At 35.3% G+C, this 24,832-nt stretch overlaps 1 protein-coding gene across 5 annotated transcripts in view; it reads left to right on the top strand.

Annotated features, from left to right (window-relative positions):
* The window catches only part of NADK2 (NAD kinase 2, mitochondrial), a 42,031-nt gene extending 25,449 nt beyond the window's left edge, over nt 1-16,582 (top strand). For 3 of the 5 annotated variants that reach the window (XM_036107398.2, XM_036107402.2, XM_036107401.2), the window contains exons 8-13: nt 2,201-2,266; nt 3,586-3,681; nt 9,840-9,895; nt 10,014-10,067; nt 12,265-12,388; nt 14,485-16,582. In XM_036107398.2, coding sequence (XP_035963291.1) covers nt 2,201-2,266; nt 3,586-3,681; nt 9,840-9,895; nt 10,014-10,067; nt 12,265-12,388; nt 14,485-14,623 — 535 coding nt within the window. In that variant the 3' untranslated portion in view covers nt 14,624-16,582. The remainder of the gene's footprint in view (nt 1-2,200; nt 2,267-3,585; nt 3,682-9,839; nt 9,896-10,013; nt 10,068-12,264; nt 12,389-14,484) is intronic. The other 2 variants (XM_036107399.2, XM_036107400.2) reach the window with 2 other exon arrangements.
* The last annotated feature ends 8,250 nt before the right edge of the window (nt 16,583-24,832 follow it).

Here is a 24,832-nt window from a genome sequence, read left to right as displayed (position 1 = left end):
ATCCCTTATGCAACATCATAAGCCAAGTGTATTGACAGTTTAAGATTTGTAAAAAAAAAAAAAAAAGATTTGTAATCATTATTAGCAAAAACTAAGGTTAATAAAGTTCTTCAGTAGGAGTATAAAAGTATAGTATGGTTTTATTACTGATGAAATCTGTTTTGTGGGTGTTGAATATAATTTAGCCTTAAATGGTCAGCAGAATTTTTTTTCAAAACTTTCATGTGATATTAGTTACCAGTTATAAAATGACTGCCATAATGTAAAGTTAATTAAACTCTTGGTTGCCATTTAGAACTTGCCTTCTCATTTTTGTAGATGTAAGTAAATTAGGGGTGGAAAATTAGAGATGAGTCTCTGTCCCACGTGGCTGCTATCAGAACCGTGTGACCCTTTGAGGTCATGTAGTTGATTCCCTAGTTTACTGAGAGTTCCATATATTCTGAAATTCTGATTGTTGACCTGTCTTTTCATAAGTTTAATTATGATGAGAAATATTTGTCTTAATTAAAAGATACCCATGTTTTAGCCCATGACTAATTCAGATAGTACTGAAAAGAACAAAGCCTGATTGAGTAGAATGCCTTGAACAATCTTTTTCAGTTGTAATTATTTTGATTAATGTAATTTTAAATTCAGCAAAATGTATTGTGTACCTGCTACATGCTATATGCAAGTCACTAGGGATGTAAAGATAAAAAAGATAAAGGTAGAAGTAGCATCTTATTTTTTTGGAGGGTGGTAAAATACGTAATTTTAAGAAGTATTTAAAAGTAAAATTCTTTGAAGGAATCAAAAGTATATTCTTTAAAGAACATAAAGTGTAAATACATTTATTTTAACATAGTAATAAGACTCATGCTACACATAAAATGTTTTCTTTTGCTCTATATCAAGTTTGAAGTAATATGGAAATGAATAATGGATACTTGGTGACAGAGAAGGCAGGAAATGTAATTCTAATTAGTGGTACAATCTAATCATGATTACTAAAAACATAAGGCAGAGAGCAACAACTTTAAATGAAATTGGAGAGTGTCTACATTAGAAGACAAATGAAATCTTGCCATTTGCAACAACATGGATAGACCCAGAGGGTATTATACTAAGTGAAATAAGTCAAAGACAATTACCATGTGATTTCACTCATTTGTGGATTTTAAGAAACAAAACAAATAGAAAAAAGAGAAAAAAGCAGACTTAAATACAGAGAACAAATTGGTGGTTGCCAGAGGGGGCAGGGGGTTGGGTGAATAGAGGGGATTAAGAGTATACTTATCTTGATAAGCGCTGAGGGTTGTACATAATTGTTGAGTTACTATATTGCATATCTGAAACTAATATAACACTGTATGTTAATTAAGCTTGAATAAAAAATAATAAAATAGATGGCAAAGGTAAAAATGTTTTGAGAGTTTATGCTGATTCTAGAGAAGCCATTTAATGGCTTATGTTATTGTTTGTGTATTTTAAAGGTTATAACTTCCGAGAGATTCTACTAGTGAGTGTTGCTTTGTAATTTGTACTTACTAAAAATCAAATAACTTATAAAAGGAGGAAAACTGGGATCGATTGACAGACTTCTGGGAATTCAGTGAAGTCCCACTAGATTTTAGATTGAATGTTTTTTTCTGTGGCAGCAGTGATTTGGTTGATTTATCTCCTAAATAATGTCTGATGATGCTTCTTTTTGTGTTGAGCCTCACCTTATATCCTTACTAAGATAAGGACAGCAGCGCTTCTGATGCTATTGAGAAAGTTTTCACTATAGGAGGTATTAGAACTTATTTTTAAGGAATCTATGACATAGACCCTTAGGCAGAAAGGAAATGAATACTTACTGGATGCCTGCTGTGTCAGGCTTTATGTATATTGTGTATATTACCGCATTACACGCTCATAGCAACCCTGTGAGAAAGGTAGTTGTATGTATCAGTGAAAAAGTTGAGATTTGGAGAGTTCTCATAACTTGCCCATGGTCCTATCATTAGTTAGCATCAGAACTGTCATTGTATACCCAGTATTTCTGATTCCAGGTCCTGTATTGAGGCTTCACTATGCCCTGAAAACCCTGAAAACTTAAGGGCTTTGCTTGGAAAATATGAAGTGCAGCAATATTATTCCTGCCTCATTTATAATGTTCTTAGATTTAAGAACATTTTAAAAGCCCAATTTTTTTTTCTTTTCTATTCTAACCTAGAATGTCTTATTCTTGGGCTGTAGCAGTGGACAATTTAAGAAGAAGTATACCCACTCTAAAGGGACTGTGAGTTTTATTGCTGCCTTAAAAAAATAATTTCCCTGAAACAAAAATTCTGAGTTGACTAATCTTGATAAACCTGCATGTGAGAATGACACTAAATTTGCTCATTGTTTTGGGCTCAACACCCCTCACCTGACTATACTTTTCTTCCTCTCCACCTGTTTCTCTTCTATCCCCACTTACCTCTAATCTCATTTGTTTCTATGTGATTCTAGCATAATAGCAGCCATTCCTGTAGAGTTGACTGGCTTGTCTGAATATAATAGGCTCCTAATATGCCTAAAATTCCTAATTTTCTAGGAAGACATAACAAAGCTATGAAATAGATTCAATGTGAATATAACGCCTGCTATCTTTTATGAAGAATGGTGACTTCAGAGAAAACACGAAAAGGAGTTGTGCCATGTAAAACCTTTACAGATTGAGTTTGGCAGGAGAATTGAGGGTTAAGAGATAAATTATCCATTGAGTGTTAGTGTTTGCAAGCATGTCTAATAATTGTCATTATTGGAAAAGCTATATTAAGAGTTTAACTTTTTTATTTGCTGGACAGAAATAACCCAGTGTTGATCAATGACACCATTATTTAAGATATAGTTTTACAAAATAGGCTTTTACAGGTTTCAAGAGTTTTTTTTTTAATAATTGCAAATTTATATGTTCATGCAGTTAAAGAACAGTGTCATTTTTGCTGGTGTCAGAAAACCCATTTGATTTCATATTTATGAACTACTCTAAGAAATAGAAATCTTTAAAGAAATTACAGTTCTAGTTTTATTCCTAGTTTTGTCTACTGATGCAGTACCGTTTGAGAATTTTCTTTAGAACTTGATCTTAGCTTACTATCAGTTCAAAAGGCACATTAGTATATAACTTAAACAAATTGAGCAGAAACTGTTGGCAACTTGAAGGGTGAGATACAGACTTGGAGCTATCAAGGACTAGCTACTGAGAATGAAACTCACCTAAGAATGGTATTTTCTTTTTGAATTGTGAAATAAGGCTCTGTATGTGTTAGATTCCATAAAAACAGTAGAGGCTATGGTAGGTAAAAATTTACCAGGAGCCCTTGTTTGAAATGTTAAAATATTGATAGAAAGGACCATATGGATCAGAGAGGGATGGAGATACACAGATTTTTTTTTTTTTAACTTTTTCATTTAGTATTGGTATTAGCATCATGGTGTGCGTGCCTACTAAGTCAGGTATGTCTAAGTCAAGCTGGCCCACTTAGATTTTATTAGTTCTGAAGAAATGATGTTTGTCTTACTTACTGTGAGCCATAAGTTCAGCAAATCCAGTTTTATATTCTCAATTCATAGGGCTTCCTACTATGAGATTTCAGTTGATGATGGTCCATGGGAAAAACAGAAGAGTTCAGGGCTCAATTTGTGTACTGGAACAGGATCAAAGGCCTGGTGAGTAACTTGGGATGTTGCTTATTGACTTTGTGAAATATTTTAAGTAACGTAATGTACTCGAGGCTGCACATGGGTGTATCTAAAGCCTCTGATATGCAATAGGTAGCCTGGTGGTGTTATGTTGGTTGGCTCACTTTCTGCTTTACTCATCAGTTGGGTCCAGAAGTCCTGCCTTGACTTTGTAGATTAGAGCTGTAGCCTGGATTTGGTCGTTATTTAGCCTATTGCACTAGGTTTGTAAAGAGAAAAAAAGAAAATGAGAAATGTTTTGGGGGACTGTATGGTTTTTTTTTTTTTAAATGAAAAATATTTTAAATAATAGTAAAGAAATGAAAACAAGTACAATAACAACAGCAAACGTCCTGGAGGTTTGTGCAGCAAAGGCCGAACTGGAGATAACTTGGGCTCCTGTATCTTGCTTACCCTCTCACTTCTCTCTGGGTAATTGCTGCTGCTTAGTCATATACATGCAGACGCCTCCCAGACTTTCATCCATAGCTCTCGTCTCCTGAGCACAAACTCCTACCCTAAAATGACCTACTAGAGAGAGTGTTAATAGACCTTCAATTTCAACACATTGAAAACTAAATTTATTATCTTCAGGTTTTTATTCCTGTGATCCCTGTATTGCTTAATAGGATCGCTGTTACCCCAAGTTCATGCTCTAGAGAAAAAACCTTACTCCCCTAATCCTTGCTCTTACTTTTGAGTCTCCCTATTCTCCCCTTTACACATACCAGTCTCTGAATCCTGCCAGTCACACTTCGGAAGTCCTTGCCCCTCTTTTTCAATTTCTCCTATTTCTTTGGTCCAGACCTCCATCTTTTTAGTGAATATTCTTTGTGCCTCATCCTTTATTCTAAAGGCTGTCATCCATTCTACCAACAGAGTAATATTTCTAAAATGTAGATAAATTTGGCTGTATCCCTTCTGTGCTGTAAAAGTTTAATTTACTCCTGACTATGTTGATTACTCAGTCTGTGTATAAGACCCTTTAAATAGGACCTAAGGAACCTTCCCAGCCTATTGCTGCCCTATACTCACCCACCAGCACACCAGGGACACTGCAGGCTACTTGGAATGCTCAGCACAACGTGTTCTCTCTGGGCTTTTTGTTTTTGCTCAGTGCAACTTCTTCCTGCATTGAATGCCTGAACATTCTCCACTTTCCATCCCCTGGCTGAAAATCCAATCTTCAGATGTCATTCTGCATAGGAAATCTTTACTAGGATCTAGTTCTTTTCATCAGCATAATGAACCCTCTTTTGGTGCATCCCTCGCATTGCACTTTTTCCTCATAGCACTATTCTAGCACTTACCACATTATTAGTTCTCTAACTAGCTGACACCTGGCTGGTTCAAGCAACTTGAGGCATTTGGGATGGTGACTCATGGTTTTGTGTGGTTTGTTTGTTTTTCCCCTCCCTCAGTTTTTTGTGTGTATAGCATAGTACCTAATACATAATCAATTTTTTTTTTTAAATAAATGACTACATATACAGTGGAAAACAGTACTTAAACTGTGATTTTAAGTTTGGATAGTTTAAAATGGAGTAATACTTTTTCAGTATTACTTTTTAAAACTTTTTATTGTGGAAAAATTTATATGCAAGAGTAGACAAAATAGTATAATCAATATCCATGTACCCATTAGCCAGTTTCAATAATTATCAACACATGCCCAATCTTTTTCTCTGTTCCCCTACTGTCTCCTTTTGTCTTCTATTATTTTGAATTAATTTTTAGACATCACATTCATTCATAAGTACTCCATAACTTCACATCTTTTTTTTTTTTTTAAAAAAAAGCCTCATCTTTGTCAAATAAATGAACCTTTGGAGAAAAATGGGAAGTATTATTTAAAGATGGGCTAAGATCTCATTTCCCTGAGGGCCAGTGAGAACTAATTTCTAAGATGACTTTTAACAATAATTGTTTGAAAAAATAAATTTAATCTATTATAAAATTATTGTGTAACCCTCTCATAAAATGAAAACATTATAGTTAACTGCCTTAATTTATCATGACATCTTTTCTGCTCACTGTGATGTGTTACTTGTCGAAAACTGTATTGAGAATCAGAAATGGATTCCTAGATCCTTCTTCTCCTCTCTCAGTATTCTGATCCCCCCCAAAGTGGGCAAAGTGGTGTAACTGAAAAGAGTACTAGCATGGAAGTTAGAGCCCTGGCTAAACCACCAGCTAGCTTTGTGATCTTGTACAAGATTCCTTTTCTGCAAAGTGAGGAGAAATGGAACAGATAAAATAAGATTATCTTCTGAACGTGATTCTATAGGTTCCGTTTTATGCGCTAAATACAAGCTATCAGTTATTTAGCCCCTGCTACTTTGAATATACTGTGCTAGGTGCTTTATATACACTGACAATATTCTTACAGAAATCCTGCAAGAAAATAGTTGTAGCCCTGTTTTATAAAGGTAGAAATTAAGGCTTTGCAAGGATAAATAATTAGCGTGAGGTCACAAATAGTGTCAGAAACTGGATACAAGCACAGGCGTGCTTGACTACAAAACCAAGGCCTTTTTGACTGCCAGCTTTGAAATGCAGAGTTCGTACAGTTCAAAGATGTGTTAGCGGGTTGTACTGAAGAATTATCAAGGTTAACTTGCTAATCTTAGTGAAATAGTGGTTATGCTAAAGGCGGTGAATCAGCTTTGACTTTTGCATTGGGGTGTGTGTCTGTCTGTGTGATTTTAATAGTTTTAGTTTTCAACCTTTTAATAGTAAGAAGAGCATAAAGAATAAGAGCCATTAGGCTTGTAAAGTAGTTCTGCCCTCCACTGCCACACACTTTATAGCTGAGTCCTGTGTTGATGTTGGACATGAGTAAGTATGGCTTATATTAGGATTTCAGTCTTTTCTATGTTGCTTATTAAAGTCTCATGTCTCCGATGTTGTGGTCTAGAACTGTCTCTGTCCCTGCCACCTTGGTCACTCAGCCTCTTCTCTGTTCAGCCCTACGTAGCTTGCTTGCTTGCTTCTAACATCTTCTACCTTACTCCCTCCCATTACTGATCCTTCTTTTGCTGTGATTGCATTTCCCATTCATCTTTTGTCCTTTTTCTCTTCAGAAAATGGGTGGATAGAAGAGAAGCCTGGGGGCCAGAAGGGCTGAGGGAAAGCTGTACATTTCTATACATTAATAACTTTATCAAACTACCACTTCTAAGCTTTTTCTTTGTCTTGAGCTTACATATATTATTTAAATTTTCAAAAATACCCTGGAAATAAGTGATTTTATTTTTATTAATAGAGTATTATTAAAAGGTCTCAGGAGTTTCCCAAAGCCATGTGGCTAATAAATGGTGAAGACAGGATTTAAGTTCTGGACTTAACTCTAAACTGTAGACCTCAGGAATCACTGGAAAGAAAGGAATAGAATAGCCTATTTATTTTACTCTTTTAATTCTTGCACAGAGAGATAGAAGTTTTCCTATGTGACCTCTCAGTCCTTGCTTTGAATATGAAATGTGGAAATGTATAACTTTGGATAAGATAGTTATTGTAACTGATAAACCCCCAATCTCAGTGACTTAACACCATAGAAGTTTCTTTCTTGTTCTTATCAAGTCCAGGTGCGTCCTCATTGGGAGGTGGATCTCCAAGTAGTGACTCAGGGTCCAGGCTCCTTCCATCATGTGGCTCAACCATCTTTTAAACATAAATCCTAAAGTCCCTCTACTTATATACATCAAGCCAGAGAAGGAGGAAAAGCATGGAGGATCACCTGTGGGAGGCTTATGGGACACAGGTTTAGACGTGTTGTGCATGACTTCTACTCTCATTCCTGTAGCTAGAACTCAGTCACATGGCTTTATGACAAGGAAGGACGGAGAAGATAGCCTGACTATGTGTGTGTGCGCGCGCGCGCGCACACACACACACACACACACACACACACACACACACACAGAGTCTGGGGATTAGCTATCCCATTTTGCATTCCTAAAAGTTCCTCCACAAGACAGGGTTATGTTGCATAGCAAGTTGTCTCTGAATTGTCTCATTGTCATCTCTGTCCTCTACTTAGTGTGGAATTAGCTACATTCACTGGGAGAAGTACTACAGAGTTCAGTCACATATATTTCTGTTAGTTTTTAGGACTGTTGCCAATCCCCCTCCTCCATACATTGTCTTAGCCAACTTAAGGGTAAGTGTTCTTAAGTGAAGAGAAAGCTTTACTAGCTTAAGAGGATAGGAGATTCGATTTGTCTTTGAATTGGATTGTCTTTAGTGGAAATTATGTGTGATTTCAAATGGGAACTCTTAGAATGGTGAAGGTTGTAGATCTAAGAAAAAATCATCATGTGCTAGCTAATACCTTCTTAGGCATATGGTTTGTCTTTGATGTAGAATATAAACCACTCCTAAAGGGAGAGTGAACTGGCTGAAATCCAGGTTGCAACCATAGGAAATTCCTCTTAATTTAAGCCCAATTCAGAGGACTTAGTTTGGGTTGTCTTGTGGTATCCCTAATAAGTCCTAGTTCTAGGACTATTAGGTCAAGTTGTATGAGACTTTTGTTCTCTTAAGTCTTAACTTCAATATTTTAATTCAATGGAACCCTAATAAAAGAGCTCATTTTATGTGACTTTTAATAAAATAGAGTTCTAAAACCGTATCTTCCAATAATGTGAATATTCAGAAGAATTAGAATATAACTCATGCACAGCTCTTTCATTTGATATTTTCATTCAGTATTGAGTTTCTGCCACAAGCCAGGTGGTGCCTCAGACGCCTGACCTTGTAGTGTGTGGCAGTAACTCTAACGAGATAGGTATTGCAAACCTCATACTCAAAAATGAGTCGGGACACTTATTTTGCTTCATGCCACATAGTAAGTATGAGCAAAGGTACAGAGGCAAGAATGGGCTTGGTGTGGTTGCAGTATGAAATTGGAGAGTAGATAATGGTGAAAAACAGAGTAGGCAATGGCTAGTTTGAGATTTTTTTAGCATAGGCATGTGGTCTGTGAATGACCCCAAATTTTTAATATAAAAATTTGTGTATCTGCATTGTTAAGAGAATGCCCAAATTGTTAATCACATTTCTCAAAATGTGAAGGGTATAGAGTTAGAAGGGTATGCAAGAGTATCTGTTACTCTCCCCTCCTCAAAAAGGTTGAGTCACTGAATTACGTTGAGAGTGTGTGGGTCATTGTTATCTACTGAGGCCATGTGAGAAGAGTTGTGAGGCAGCAGCAGAATTCTAAATCACTGGGAAAAAACAAACAAACAAAACTTTCCATAACCATCTTGGTAGACCCAAGGACAGAGCTACTTTTAAAAGTGATTCATGTTTGTATTAACATTTGTTCTTAAGTGGTTAAGCAAGGCATCACACAGCAGTAAAGATTTCTCATCTTTTCTGTTTTATAATTTAAAGAGATATTTACACCTTAAAAATATGTTAAATAGTATAAAAGGATATCAAATGAAAAGCTAGTCTTTCATTTCATATCTCTAGTACTAATCTCGAGACAACCACCATATATATATATATACACACACACACACACACACACACACATATATATATATATGTGTAATATTTACTTCCCTGTTTGTTTATATATACTACATAATGCCTTTGGTTTTTTAACTTAACATATCCATTATCTATCAGCACATACAGTTCTGTTTTATTCTTTTTAATATGTACATAGTAACATATTTAACCTGCTTCCTGTGAATATGAGTTGTTTTGCTATTATAAACAATGCTTTGTAAATAACCTTGTACATGTCTTTGTGTATTATAGATGCAAGTATATTTTAGGATAAATTAGTAGATTGAAGAATATGTTCATTTTAAATTTTAATAGGGCAGAATTGCCCTCCAACTGCAAGTTCCCCATCAGTGTATGAGAATGTTTTTCTCATACTCATGCCAATATATTATCAGTCTTTAATTTGTATTTCCTTAAGTAGGAGTAAAATTGAACACTTTTTCATATAGACCTGTAAACTGTTTATGTACTTTGCCCACTTTTTAAAACTGGGTGAAGTGGCTATTATCTTTTGGTTGTTTTTTCTTGATAATTCTAAGTGTTCTTTTGTATATTAAGTAGATAATTCCTTTTTCATTTTTAGTATGTTTTTAGAATTAAAGAACTTACGTGATGTTTGTTTCTAGGTCATTCAATATTAACAGGGTTGCAACTCAGGCTGTGGAAGATGTTTTAAATATTGGTGAGTACCAAAATAGCTAGTATGTTATAATATGCTAAATAATGTATAGATTTTATTACATGTTAGCTATTATATGACACAAGATATTTAATCAAGAAATTTCCCCCTTTTTCAATAGCAAAACGACAAGGAAATTTAAGTCTTCCATTGAACAGAGAATTGGTAGAAAAAGGTCAGTGACTAATGATCATAATTACTAACAGTTTCATTTAAGTTCTGCACCGATCTTGAGGACGTCATTGTGAAGTTTACTTGTCTAATTAGCAAAGCCTAGTACTTTTCTGACTCAAACAGGCTCTTGATATAATATCCCTTTACATGTATTTAAGCAATGAAAAGTTTAGAGCTGGACTTTTTATATATTATATTTTTGTGAACTATGAAATATAACCTTCATGTCAAAACGGGTGTTAGCTACAAACATGTCCTGGGGGATAGGAAAATATAGAAAAATATAGATCTGGCAAATGGGAAATGCTTACTTATACTCAGTATGCCATTAATATCCTCTGAATGAGATGGAATTCACTGAGCTGTGAATGCTTATCATCACATTCACTAAAATGTTCTCTTTATAACTTTTGACTACCTACTCCTGCCCAATTGCTTCAGGGTTCCCTTGTGAGAACTAGCCGTGTTGGGAAAGAATACTACTGATCAGGGAGTTCGAAGACCTGGGCTCCAATCCCAGACCAGTCACTCACTGATATTTGAGCAAGACTGATTCCATTCCTCTACTTCCTGGACTGCAAAATGAGGAAGGGGAAGTAGATTGGTAATGAATGCATAGGGATTCTTCAACTGTATTCTTAAAATTTTTTTTTCTAAATATTTAAATTCTTAAATAGGAAAACACATTCGTTTGATTTGCATATGAAATTAACTCACTACAGTCCCATCTCATCTATCAGGAACATTTTTGTACAGACTTCACACTACAGCTTTCCTTTCTGTTTCTGTTTAGTTGAAGAGTATCCTAAGATTAAGGTCAATTGTTTTTTAAAAAATCCAAACTTTTTTCATAGTGTATCTACTTACATATGTAATAGTGTCAGTTCATTTAAGTGTATATTTTGGATTTCCAGGTAAGACTTCCTTTGTTGGGGGAGATGCTTGGCCTTTAATAGTTTGAAAACAGGACTAAATCTCTGATGTCCTTTTCAGCTCTCTAAAATGGACTTTTTCATTCTCTCAATTGGAGACCAAAAAGATTAACATTAAATCTGCATCAAAGAAAGGAAAATTAGGCATTTATAGTAATTTATTCATTATATAATTTAACTTAAAACATAATTATATAAAACAACTGAAATTTGTATCAGGCATGTAAATTTAAGGGTGTATATATAAAATACAGTGATTTTTCTGCTTTATTGAATGAATGTTACTCCTTTGAAAATTTGTCCTTAGAAACAATAGTGAATGCCAGGGGTGCAGTCATTGTTACAGACATTTCTGGAATTACTTCTTTCAGAGCTAGCACTTTTTTTTTTAAGTTCTCTCTATGCCTAACATGGGGCTCGAACTCATGACCCTGAGATCAAGAATCGCATGCTCTAGTGACGAGCCAGCTAGGTGCCCCTGGAGCTGGGGGTGGGGTGGGGTGTGTGTATGTGTTCGTGTGTATTCGTTCCCAGAGAAGCAAATTTTTATTTTTGAGAGTGAATGAGATTTCAAAGAGCCAAATAATGTAAGTGAAATTTTGGTAAATAAGCTAGATTATCTGACAGTCTTACGATCTGTTTTAATGTGGTATTCAACTAAACGTTCTTACAAGCCTGATTTCTTTGTACAGTTGTTTTTGACCAATTTGTGCTTTGCCTATCAACTTTCATGTGCCTCTTGGTTATGAGAAACCGGTCTCAAAGATTTCTAAACATATCTTGAGTAATTGCAGTTTCATTAGAGAAAGCATATTGCCTGTCATTGTTTAAGACTGCATTTTATATCAAGACAATTAACTTATGAACACTTTGACATGGTATTTTGCAAGGGAACTTGGCAAGGGACTGTCGGAACTCAAGTTCCGTTTGAGTGCCTCAAGCCAGTTCCTTACTTCTGTTTAATTACTGGTTTTGTAGCACCCCCCCCCCCCCCCGTCCCGCCCCTGTGTCTGTTTCTGCTACATTGTGGCTGATACAGGCTTTGATGGCCGAATCCTGGAACCTAATCCTCATGGGGGGGGGGGGTGTGGGTGTGTGTGTGTGTGTGTGTGTGTTTGTGAGTTTCAAGAAACTTGCTGCCAAACAGACCTTTTGGAACACAGTTGCTTTTAAGTTGAGGACAGGATAGCATTCATTTTTCATTTTGCACTTTCAGAAGTGACCTTCTTTCATTGACTGCGCTAATACTTTTTTTTTCCTTCATAGTAACAAATGAATATAATGAATCGCTGCTCTACAGTCCAGAAGAACCAAAAATACTTTTCAGTATTCGAGAACCAATAGCAAACAGAGTTTTCTCCAGCAGCCGTCAGCGTTGCTTCACCTCAAAGTAAGCTTTCAAAGGCTGACTTCTGACTGTGCTTTCATTGCTTGTAATTATAAAGGAGTCTTGGTTTTAAAGTATTCAGTTTGATGAAATTCACTCATTCAAACTAATCTGGTAGGAAAAGTATAGAACTTGTGGAACTAATGAGGTGTCATGCTGTACCCTGGTGAGAATGGTATTTTCCTTCCTAACATACTGTACCATTTTAGAGAAACTGTAAGTGAATAGAAGGGGCATAATTATTTAATTGGGTGATGTGGATTTGTTGTTTTAACATATTAAGACACAATAAGATCAAACTATCACTTTTAAAAAAACTGGAAAGCAACTTTTTCATATGCTATGGGATAAAAGCAGGATAAACATTCTATAAAACCTCAGTTGTATAGCAATAAACTTTGAGAGTAGGACTCATTTCTGTCACCTTTTCCTTAAAAGTAACCCCCCCCTTCCCACATCTATCAGATTAGAGTTTTTTTGAAGGGTGGATATAAAAAAATATATAATTTATTTTGTAAAGGTTGTCCAATTTTCTGAACAAAAACACTGAAAAAATGTCATCTGTCTCATGGCAGGCAAAGTATGGTTTAATTTTGAATTGCTGCTTATACAGTGTACATATTCTTTTTTTGAAAATACTGTTGATTTTTTTCTAGGAAAAACACTCAAGGAAACTCGTTTTACTCATTTGAGAGTTAATTTTGATTACTCAATAAATCTATACTCCGTTTAGGTGAGACTACAAAGACATTTAAATTTTTGCTCATATAAACAGAATAGGCTTCATGACTTTGGCAGTTGGACAGTATTTCTTAAACTTGTCATAAAAAGCACTTATCAACAAAAGATTGACAAATTGAACTATATTAGAATTAAGAACTTCTGTTAATTAAGACAACATTAAGGAAATAAAAGGCAAGCCTGTGAGATATTTGCAGTACCTATATCCAACAATGGACTTATATCCAGAATATTGTAAAAATTCCTACAACTCGATAAGAAAAGGCAGCTCAAAAATTGCCAAAGTTTTGGACCGTCATTTCACAGAAGAAGGTATCCAAATGGTTAAGTGTATGAAAAACGTCCTTGACCTTATTATTCATGTGGGAAATGCAAATTAAAACTACATATTCTGATACCATATACTTACCAGAAGAGCTAAGATGCTAGTTGTTGTAAGGTGGGAGTAACTGCAACTTATATATTGTTAGGAATAGTTTGGAAAGTTGTTTGGCAGTTACCTACCAAAGCTGAATATAGCACATGCATGGACCCAGCAGTTCCACTCTTAGGTGTATATCCAACAGAAACGTATATACACAAATGTCTGCAACAAAAGATGCTCAAGAATATACATAGCAGCACTACTTCCAGTAGTAAAAACTCGGGTGTCAGTGAATAGAAGAGATCCATAAATTTTGGTATTTTTATACAATGGAAGTGTTTTCATACAGCAGTGAAAATGAACACACTACTACTAACGGTAATAACCATGGATAAATTTCAAAAGCATACTGTTAAGCAAAAGAAAGCTAGATACAAGCAAACCTATTCTTCCATTTATATAAAATTTAAGAACAAACAGAGCTATTATTACTATGGTGACTGACATTAGGATAGTGCATGTGTAGGAAGGAGCAGGGCCAGGGGCAGTGAAGGGGCTTCTGGGGAACATTTGATTCCTGATTTGGGTGAGGAATGACTACACAAATGTGTTTGCTGAGCTGTACACTACAAATTTGTGCCTCTTCATGTGTTATACTTAAGTAAAAACTATCCATGAAAATAGTTACATTCTTGTTCAATATTAGTACTTGTAATAATAATAACTCAACATTTTCTCATACGAAAAAAGCCTGTGAGTTCCATCAAGTCTGAACTTGTTCCCTCATAACTGTTTGGGTGAAGGGAGCTATCTTGAATACTAGATTTTGGTAATGTACCCATATATACATAGTTACTCTCTCAAACCAAAGAACTTGATTTTAAAAATCAAGGCCAAATGATCTGCCAATTTCAATAAAAATAAGGGTTTTAAAGAAACCATAATTCAAGGTTAAGAAAACTTAATATTTAATGAGATGTTTCTTTCTGCTCAGGGTGTGTGTTCGTTCTCGTTGTTGGGATGCCTGCATGGTTGTGGATGGAGGTACTTCTTTTGAGTTTAATGATGGAGCAATTGCTTCGATGATGATCAATAAAGAAGATGAGCTTCGAACTGTGCTTCTAGAACAATGAAAGATTTCCTCAGATGACAAATTTTGATTACTGGGAAATGCTTTCATTTCACTGCAGAAACAGACTACCACTCATAAAGCTACGTATTTTGGTTATTATTGAGACTGGTTGGCCCTGGGCTTCAAAGGTGACCAAGAAAGTGAGATTTGCATTATTCTTCTTTTGGATTTGGATAGAAAAGATTGTTCGCTGTGTTAGAAAATGGATGGACTAAACTGATTAGAATTGATACCAGTGAAAGTTCTGTATTGCTTATAGTTGGTATCCAAGAGTACTGATATCTTTTTAGAGAGGTAGGCTCAAATAAAGGATTAAATGTTTAGGATTTGAAATTTCACTGTACAAGTTTTTTTTTTTTCTTCCCTTTCCTAACTGTGGAATTGGTCAGACCAAACACATATCATATGATTAGTGTATATTTTTTATAGTACCTAAAAAATCAAGATTTTTAAAAAATTTTGATGGAGAGTTTTGATAAATCCTGACATTGACCTAATTGAAGTAGGTAAATGTGTTTTTTATATGTGCTTATTAGAATTTTCTAATTTCAGAGTACAATATTGTTATGGCTCTTTATTAAGTTCAATCATTTTTGAAATTATCGATGTTTTCATTTAATAATTGACTTTCAGGTTAATTTTGACAGTGCTGGGTGAAATGAAGTATATCTGAAAAAAATCATGATACTGTTACAAATGTATTAATTATCCAGTAGCTTTTTTTAGGTCATAGACCGTTTTTTTTTGAATGCTTTTGAGTCTTAATAGATTTCTTCCATATTTAAAACTCTAACATGGAATCAAAGACTAAAAGGATGAGCTGATTAGACATATTAGGAGTTTGGTGAAACCTTTAAAAAATATTTTCATCTAGTATTAGGAGTATTGTCAGAAAATGGATTCTTTAATAAATATGCAAAACATTAGTTTTGGAACTGCCTTACTTTTAGTATCATGGTAGTTTTCACCTAGCTCATATTCCATGTTTCACACATTAGCTTTGAAAGATAAAATGTTACAGCTTCCTTCACCTCACCCCACCCCCATGAGAGCTCCTTTAGTTTGAGAGGAAATTATCTAATTCTTGATCTACTTATAAGTAATCCTAGAATTTTTACAAAAAGCACCTATTGCTGCATCATGAGACAACTGGTATTCTCATGCCATTTATTCAGAGTTGTATCTTTTTTTCATTTGCTGTTAAAGAGTTATATTCAACATTCAGATATTTATTGAACACGTACCTTGTGCCATGTACTGTGTCAGATGCTGGGTATACATTGATGAATGAAAGACTCTATCCTAATAGAACTTGAGTCTTGTGAGCTCAGAAATTCTGTGAAAGCTAGGAGATGCATAATCAAATTGAGTGCTATTAGTTTTGCCAACGTTTAACATGTTCTTGTCAAATTTTTAAATAAATGTTATATAAAGGTAATCTAGGTTTTGATGTATATCCAGAACAAGAATCTATTTTTCTTTTCTAAGTATCTGCATAGACACTTGGAGCAGTGTTTATATGATGCATACAAAAAAAAAAAAGTTTTCCCAGAGCTGGATCTAGTTTCTGGCTTGATTTAAGATTATTAACTGAAGATAACACTTTATGGTATGGGATTTCAGTTCTTTATAAAAACTCTAAGAGGTTTAACTACCTTCTTAGCAAAAATTCCAGCTCCATCTTTACATCAAGCAAATCTGATTGTCCAAAATGGTACCATAGATCTGTTAATATGTACCGTATTAATAGGTAACCTGCTCTGTAAAATTGTTCATAAGCTGTATTTTAAAGGTGAAAAAGTTAATCTGCTCCCTTTGCAGTATAACTTCTAACATTTCTGCTATGTGGTGGGGATTGATTTAGAAGAGAGAAGAGGCAAAGGATATTACAATAGAAGAAATGTTTTTATGAGTTAACCTTTTAATGGCAACTATATGTGAATAAACATAATTAAATTAATGTTTTTTTTTTTTTTTTAAAAACTACACTTGTTTCCTTAACTCTTAACAGCAGCATTATTAGAAAACCAGATTGACCCAAAATGTTGTTTCAGGTCTTTTCCACTGCTGTGCCCCGCTGACTTCAGTCATTGCTAATATTTCACACAGAACGAGGACTTATTATATAAGCAAAGGGTAAAGTACTTACTATTTTTGATGCTTCACATGTGTTTGTTTATATTCATAGCCCCAGTAAATCAAATCATATTAAATGTTTTACTAGCCTTCAGTATAATTTCCATTCATTTTACTTTTAAGTATCAAAATAAACAATATGTATAAAATCATTAGAACCAGTTAACACAGTTTTGTATCAAAGAGTCACTTGATGCACATGGAACATTCTCAACAAATTCAAAAAGATCGAAATCCTACCATGCATCTTTTCTAACCACAATTCAGTGAAATTAGCAATCAACCACAAGAAAAAAATCTGGAAAGACCATAAATAAATACATGGAGGTTAAATGACATGCTACTAAACAATGAATGGGTCAACCAAGAAATCTTTGGGATGCAGCAAAAGTAATTCTAAGGGAAGTTTATAGCAATACAGGCCTACTTCAAGAAGCAGGAAAAAGCTCAAACACCCTAACCTTACACTTAAAGGAGCTAGGAAAAGAACAAACAAAACCCAAAACCAGCAGAAGGAAGGAAATAATAAAAATCAGAGCAGAAATAAATGATACAGAAACTCTTAAAGAAGAAAAAAAATCAATGAAACCAGGAGCTAGTTCTTTGAAAAGATCAACAAAATTGATAAATCTCTAGCCAGACTCCTCAAAAAAACACAAATGAGAAAGGAGAAATAACCAACACCACAGAAATACAATTATAAGAGATTATGAAAAATTATATAACACATTGGAAAACCTAGAAGAAATGGATAAATTCCTAGAAACATATAACCTACCAAAACTGAAGCAGAATTGAATAGACCAATTACCAGAAATGAAATTGAATCAGGAATCAAAAACTCCCAACAAACAAAAGTCCAGGACCAGATGGCCTCATAGGTGAATTATACCAAACAAACATTTAAAGGAGTTAATACCTATTCTCAAACTATTCAAAAAATAGGAAGGAAAACTTATAAATTCATACTATGATACCAAAACTAGATACAGCACAAAAAACTACAGGACAGGGGCACCTGGGTGGCTCAGTCAGTTAAGTGTCTGCCTTCAGCTCAGGTCATGATCCCGGGGTCCTGGGATCGAGCCCCGCATCGGGCTCCCTGCTCAGCGGGAAGCCTGCGTCTCCCTCTCCCACTCCCCCTGCTTGTGTTCCTGCTCTCGCTGTGTGTCTCTGTCAAATAAATAAAATCTTTAAAAAAAAAAACAAAAAACTACAGGACAATAGCTGATGAATATAGATGCAAAATCCTCAACAAAATAACAGTAAACTGACAATACATTAAAAAAAATCACAATCAAGTGGGAAATCCTAGCCATAGCCATCACGTAAGAAAAAGAAATAGAAGGCATTCATATCGACAAGGAAGAAGTAGAACTTTTACTATTTGCAGATGACAGGATACTATATATAGAAAATCCTAAAGACTCCACCAAAAAACTACTAGAACTGATAAATGAATTCAGTAAAGTCATGGGATATAAAATCAATATGCAGAAATCTGTTGCATTTCTGTACCAAATAAGTAGCAGAAAGAGAAATTAAGGCCATTCCAATTGCACCAAAAATAATAAAACACCTAGGAATAAACTTAACTAAGGAGGTAAAAGACCTGTGCTTTGAAAACTGTAAAATGCTGATAACAGATGACATAAAGAAATGGAAATGCATTCCATGCTCATGGATTGGAAGCACAAATGTTGGTAAAATGTCTATACTATCCAAAGCAATCTGCAGATTTAATGCAATCTCTATCCAAATACAAACAGCATTTTTCATAGAAGTAGACAAACTGTCCTAAAATTTGTAATGGAACCACAAAAGACCCTGAATAGCCAAGGCAATCTTGAAAAGGAGAAACAAAACTGGAAGTATCACAATTAGGGACTTCAAGTTATATTACAAAGCGTAGTAATCAAAACAGTATAGTACTGGCACAAAAACAGACACCTAGATCAATGGAACAGAACAGAAAACCGAGAAACATAATTATTTATTGTATTGTATTGTATATTATATACAATTAATCTTTGACAAAGGACCTAGCTGGTCTAGTGGTGGTAGGCACCATTTCTGGCTCTACCTAGCTAGCTAGTACTGCTTGCCTTGTCCTCCCTGGCATTCCCCTGCAGACCTGATCCATCTAACCAGCCTGCTCCAGCATGTACCCCTCCAAAACAGCTCCTATGCCACTACACTCAGTGGGCCGCCTTGGTCTGATCCAATGCTCCTCTCACCCCAAAGTGGCTCCTCCTCTGGGGTAGCAGCCCAGCCTACCAGTGCATCTACAGCAACTGTACCTGGGTGCTGCAACCAGCTAAGCTGGGGGTCAGTTCTACCCAGCAGCATGTTCACAGCAGTTGTGCCCTAGCCACAACAGGAGAGTGCACACTCCCAACATGTGACAACCCTGGAGTGCCTGGTTCTGGTGATAAGCAGACTGGATTGTACTTCTGAGTCCCACAGGACACCTTCTACATAAGGCCACTCCAAGACTGGGAGACATTGCTGATCTACTGAATATGCAGAAACACAGAGAGGCAAAATGAGGAGACAGGAGTATATTTCAAACTAAAGAACAAGACAAAACCTCAAAAAGAATTAAATGAAACCGAGATAAGCAATCTACTGATAAAGAGTTCAAAGTAATGGTCATAAAGATACCAAACTTGGAAGAAACACAAAACTTCAACAAATATATAGAAAATATAAAAACCAATCAGACCCGAAGAATAACAAAAATACACTAGAGGGAATCAACAGCAGATTAGATTATGCACAAGTACTACCAGCATCTAGAAGACATGGTTGTGGAAATCACCCAAGCTGAACAAAAAGAAAAAAAAAAAGGATAATTGCAGGGACCTCTTAGACGACATCAAGTGTACTAACATTAGTATTATAGGGGTCCCAGAGGAGAAGAGAGAGGGGGACAGAAAATTTATATGAAGAAACAATAATAACTGAAAATTTCCCAAACCTGGGGAAGGAAATAGACATCCAGGTCCAGGATGCAAAGAGAGCCCCAAACAAGATGAACCCAAAGAGGTCTATACCAAGATACAATAATTATAATGTTAAAAAACTAAAAGAGAATCTTAAGAGAAAAAAAAAAAAACTAGTTATGTACCCCCATAAGATTATCAGCTGACTCTTTAGCAAAAATTTTGTAGGCCAGAAGGAAGTGGTAAGAAAACCTACAACCAAGGGCACTCTACCTGGCAAGATTATCATTCAGAATTGAAGAGAAAGTTTTTCAGACAGAAGTTAAAGGAATTCTTCATCCGTAAATCAGCCTTATGAGATATATTAAAGGAACTTATTTAAGTGGAAAAGAAAAGACCATAACTAGAAGAAAATTATGAAAGACTCACTGGTAAAAGCAAACATACAGTAAAGGTAATGGATCAACAACTTTAAAGCTAGTTGGAAGGTTAAAAGAAAAAAGTGTAAAATCAACTACAGCAATTAGGGATACATAAAATACGTCAAAAACAAAACATGGGGAGGTAAAAATGTGTTTCCAGAATGCTTTCAAATGTAAACAACTATCAACTTAAAACAGACTGCTATATACATAGGTTGTTATATATGAGCCTCATGGTAACCACAAACCAAAAACCTCTAACAGATACACCATAAATAGAGAGAGAAGAATCCAAACATAACACTAAAAATAGTTCTCAAACCACAAGGGAAGACAACAGAAGAGAAATGCAAATTAACCAGAAAACAACAAAATGGCAACAATTACCTATCAATAATTACTTTAAATGTAAATGGACTAAATACAATCAACAGAGAGTGGCTGAATATATAAAAATTAAAAAAAGAAAAGACCTGCTGCCTACAAGAGACTTCAGACCAAAAGACACACAAACTGAGAGTGAAGGGATGGAAAAAGATACTCCATGTAAATGGAAATGAAAAGAAAGCTGGGGATGAGCAATACTGTCAGACAAAATAGACTTTAAAACAACTAACAAGAGACAAGGGCCTGACATAATGGTAAAGGAATCAACCTAACAGGACGATATAACACTTATAAATATGCATCTAACATAGGAGCACCTAAATATATAAAGCAAATATTAACAGACATAAAAGGAGAAATTGACAGTAATATGGTAATAGTAGGGGCCTTTTACACTGCACTTATATCAATGGATACATCATCCAGACAGAAAATCAATAAGGAAACAGTAGCTTTCAATGGCACATTAGATAAGATGGATTTAGGAGATATATACAGAACACTCCATCCCCAAACAGGACAATACACATTCTTTTCAAGTGCACATGGAACATTTTCCAGAACAGATCACATGTTAGGCTACAAAACAAGTTTCAATAAATTTAAGAGTGAAATCCCAGCAAGAACTGTCTTCTCTGACCACAACAGTATGAACATAGGTATTAATTACAGGGAAAAAAATGGAAAATATACAAGCATGTGGAGGCTAAACAACAGCAAATGGGCCAATGAAGAAATCAAAGAGGAAATCAGAAAATACCTAAAGATAAATGAAACTGGAAGCACAATACTCCAAAATCTGTGGGATGCAGCAAAAGCACTTCTAAGAAAAGTTTGTAGAGTGATAAGGCCTACCTCAAGAAACAAGAAGAATCTCAATCTACCCTTATAACTAAAGGAGCTAGAAAAAGAAGAATAAACAGAACCCAAAATTAGCAGAAGGAAGACAATAATAAAGATCAGAGCAGAAATAAATGAAATAAAGACAAAAAGAAAGAAAACACTGAATTAGTTCTTTGAAATGATAAACAAAATTGATAAACCTTTAGCTGACTCAAGAAAAAGGGCCCAAATAAATAAAATCAGAATTCAAAGAGAAGTTATAACTGATACCACGAATTATAAGGGACTACTATTAGTAGTTTTACACCAATAAACTGGACATCCTTGAAAAAATGATAAATTCCTACAAGAATATAATCTTCCAAAACTGAATCAGGAAGAAAGAGAAAACCTTAATGGACCAATTACTAGTAAAGAAATTGAATCCGTAATTTAAAAAACTGCCAGCAAATGAAAGTCCAGGACCAGATGGCTTCACGGGTAAATTTTAGCGAATATTTTTTTTTTTTTTAAAGTTAATACCTATCCTTTTCAATAAATTGAAGTGGAGGGAACACTTACTTCCAAACTCATTCTACAAGGCCGGCATTAACCTGATAACAAAACTAGACAAAGACACTACCAAACAAACAAAAATTACAGGCTGATATCCCTGACAAACATAGATGCAAAAACCCTCAACAAAATATTAGCAAACAATATTTTAAAAAGATCATATAGTATGATGGGTTTATTCCAGAAATGCAAGGGTGCTTCAATATCCACAAATCAATCAACATGATACACCGCATTAACAAAGATAAAAATAGGTGCACCTGGGTGGCTCAGTTGGTTAAATGTCTGCCTTCGGCTCAGGTCATGATCTCAGGGTCTTGGGATTGAGTCCCACATCAGGCTCCTTGCTCAGCAGGGAGCCTGCTTCTCCCTCTCCCTCCCACTTCCCCTGCTTGTGTGTTCTCTCTCTTTCTGTCAAATAAATAAAATCTTTAAAAAAAAGATAAAAATCACATGATCACTTTAATAGATGACAAAATTCAATATCCATTTATGATAAAACCTCTCAACAGAGTTTGTATAGAGGAAAGAAACCTCAACATAATAAAGGCCATATATGACAAACCCACAACTAACATCATAATCAACAGTGAAAAACTGAAAGCTTTTCTTTTACGATCAGGAACAAGACAAGGATGCCCACTCTCACCACTTTTACTCAGTGTAGTATTGGAAATCCTAGTCATAGAATCAAATGAGAAAAAAAATAAAAGCACCCATACTGAAAAGGAAGAAGTAAAACAGTCACTATTTGCCTTTTACATGATACTATATATAGAAAACCCTAAAGACTCCACCAAAAAACTATTAGAATAAGTGAATTTGGGAAAGTTGCATAATACACAATATACAGAAATCTGTTGTGTTTTCTATACACTAATAAACTATGCAAAAGAGAAATTAAGAAAACAATCCCACTTAAAATTCTATCAAAAAGAATAAAACACCTAGAAATATATATAACCAAGGAGATGAAAGAAAAACTATGAAGACTATAAGACACCGATGAAAGAAATTAAAGATGACACAAACTGAAAGATATTCTGTGCTCCTGGATTAGAAGACTTAATATTGTTAAAAAGTACATACTTCCCAAAGCAGCCTACAGATTCAGTGCAATCCCTATACCAGTGACATTTTTCATGGAACTAGGATAAATAATCCTAAAATTTGTATGGAACCACGGAAGATCTGAACACAAGCTGAGAGAAGAACAAAGCTGGAGGGATCACTCTGATTTCAAGCTATACTACAAAGCTACCGTAATCAAAGCTATATGGTACCGGCACAGATAGACACACAGATCAGTGGGTAAGAGCCCAGAAATAAACCCATACTTGGAAGGTCAGTTACAGTTGACCCTTGAACAATGTGGGGGTTAGGGGCACTGGTGCCCCAACCAGCACAGTTAATCCTCCAAAGGATTCTGACTCCTCCAAAACTTAACTACTAATAGCCTACTGTTGACCGAAAGCCTCAGTGATAACATAAACGGTTGGTTAACATATTTTGTGTATGTATTATATATTGTATTCTCACAATAAAGTAAGCTACAGAAAAGAAAATATTAAGAAAATCATAAGGAAAATACATTTATAGTACTATACTTACTGTATTTATCAATCCCACAAATTTACGTCATCTGTTTATATGAGTAATCATGTGTCATTACTAATATCAATATTGTCTTATACAAAACACTATTAATGTTACACATATTAACACTAAACATCAAAAATGAAAAGACAGTGTGAAAAACAAATTCATATTTATTTACAGGTATAACGATTCATGCATCGATTACAAAGCAGCAGTAATATCATTGCTTTATAGTAGCCTAGTGTAAATAATATGATGGTTTCACAGTGCCCTAGCCTGTGCACCAGTGAATGAATCATTATAAAATACGGCATATGGGGCACCTGGGTGGCTCAGCTGGTTAAGCGTCTGCCTTCGGCTCAGGTCATATCCCAGGGTCCTGGGGATCGGGCCCCACGTTGGGCTCTCTGCTCGGCGGGGAGCCTGCTTCTCCCTCTGCCTCTGCCTGTCTCTCTCTGACTCTCATGAATAAATAAATAAAACCTTAAAAAAAATACTTATGGCATAGAGTATTACAGTCATTGATAACACAGTATTGGAAACACTGTTACGTTTTTTTTGAAAAACCATGTACCTTGATAATAGGCTGATACAGTTTCTCCAACTACAAGAAAGAGGCATACTGTAATTCTTCCAAAGCAGTTATAGAATAGTAAGAATGTTATTAGTTTTATATTAAATATCACTCACCTTATGCCTATGTAAGGATAGGCTATCTACTTCCATACATGTTTTGCACATGACGTTCTGCCCTATGAATACTTAGGTGATGATGATGATGACACAAAAACGTTATCAGATGGTTCTCGCCATACAGTTAGATTTTCACATGAAGACATACATATGTACAACAGCTAAGTTTATTAACTGTACAGCAGGATTATTTATTTTTCATTAAATGGATCATCATAAAGGTCTTCATCCTCATTGTCTTCATGTTGAGTAGGCTGAGGAGGAGGAAGAGGAGGGGCCGTTCTTGCACAGAGACACAGGGATGGCAGAAGCAGAGGTGGAGGAGGTGGAGGAGGTGGAGGGGAGGCAGGCACACTCAGGGTAACTTCACGGAAATACATCATAATTTCTGTCCTTTTTGCTTTTTCAGTGTTCTAAAAATGTTTCTATACAGTACCAGCTTTCTCCCACCATTTGCTTTAGTTTCAGTGCCCATATCATAGAAGGGTCCAGGTAGTAAAAGAAATCAAAAGCAGTCTTAAAGAATCAGAATCCTTTTGCCTGACTGTCTAATGTCAGTTTGTTTTCTGGCACTGCTTCTATGTCCTCTTCTTCATCACCTGGCATTGGTTCAGAAGCACTCACCTCCAT

The sequence above is a fragment of the Halichoerus grypus genome, chromosome 2 (genome assembly GCF_964656455.1).
Source record: "Halichoerus grypus chromosome 2, mHalGry1.hap1.1, whole genome shotgun sequence".
In the NCBI taxonomy this organism is placed as follows: domain Eukaryota; kingdom Metazoa; phylum Chordata; class Mammalia; order Carnivora; family Phocidae; genus Halichoerus; species Halichoerus grypus.
This window is presented reverse-complemented; position numbering and strand designations above follow the sequence as displayed.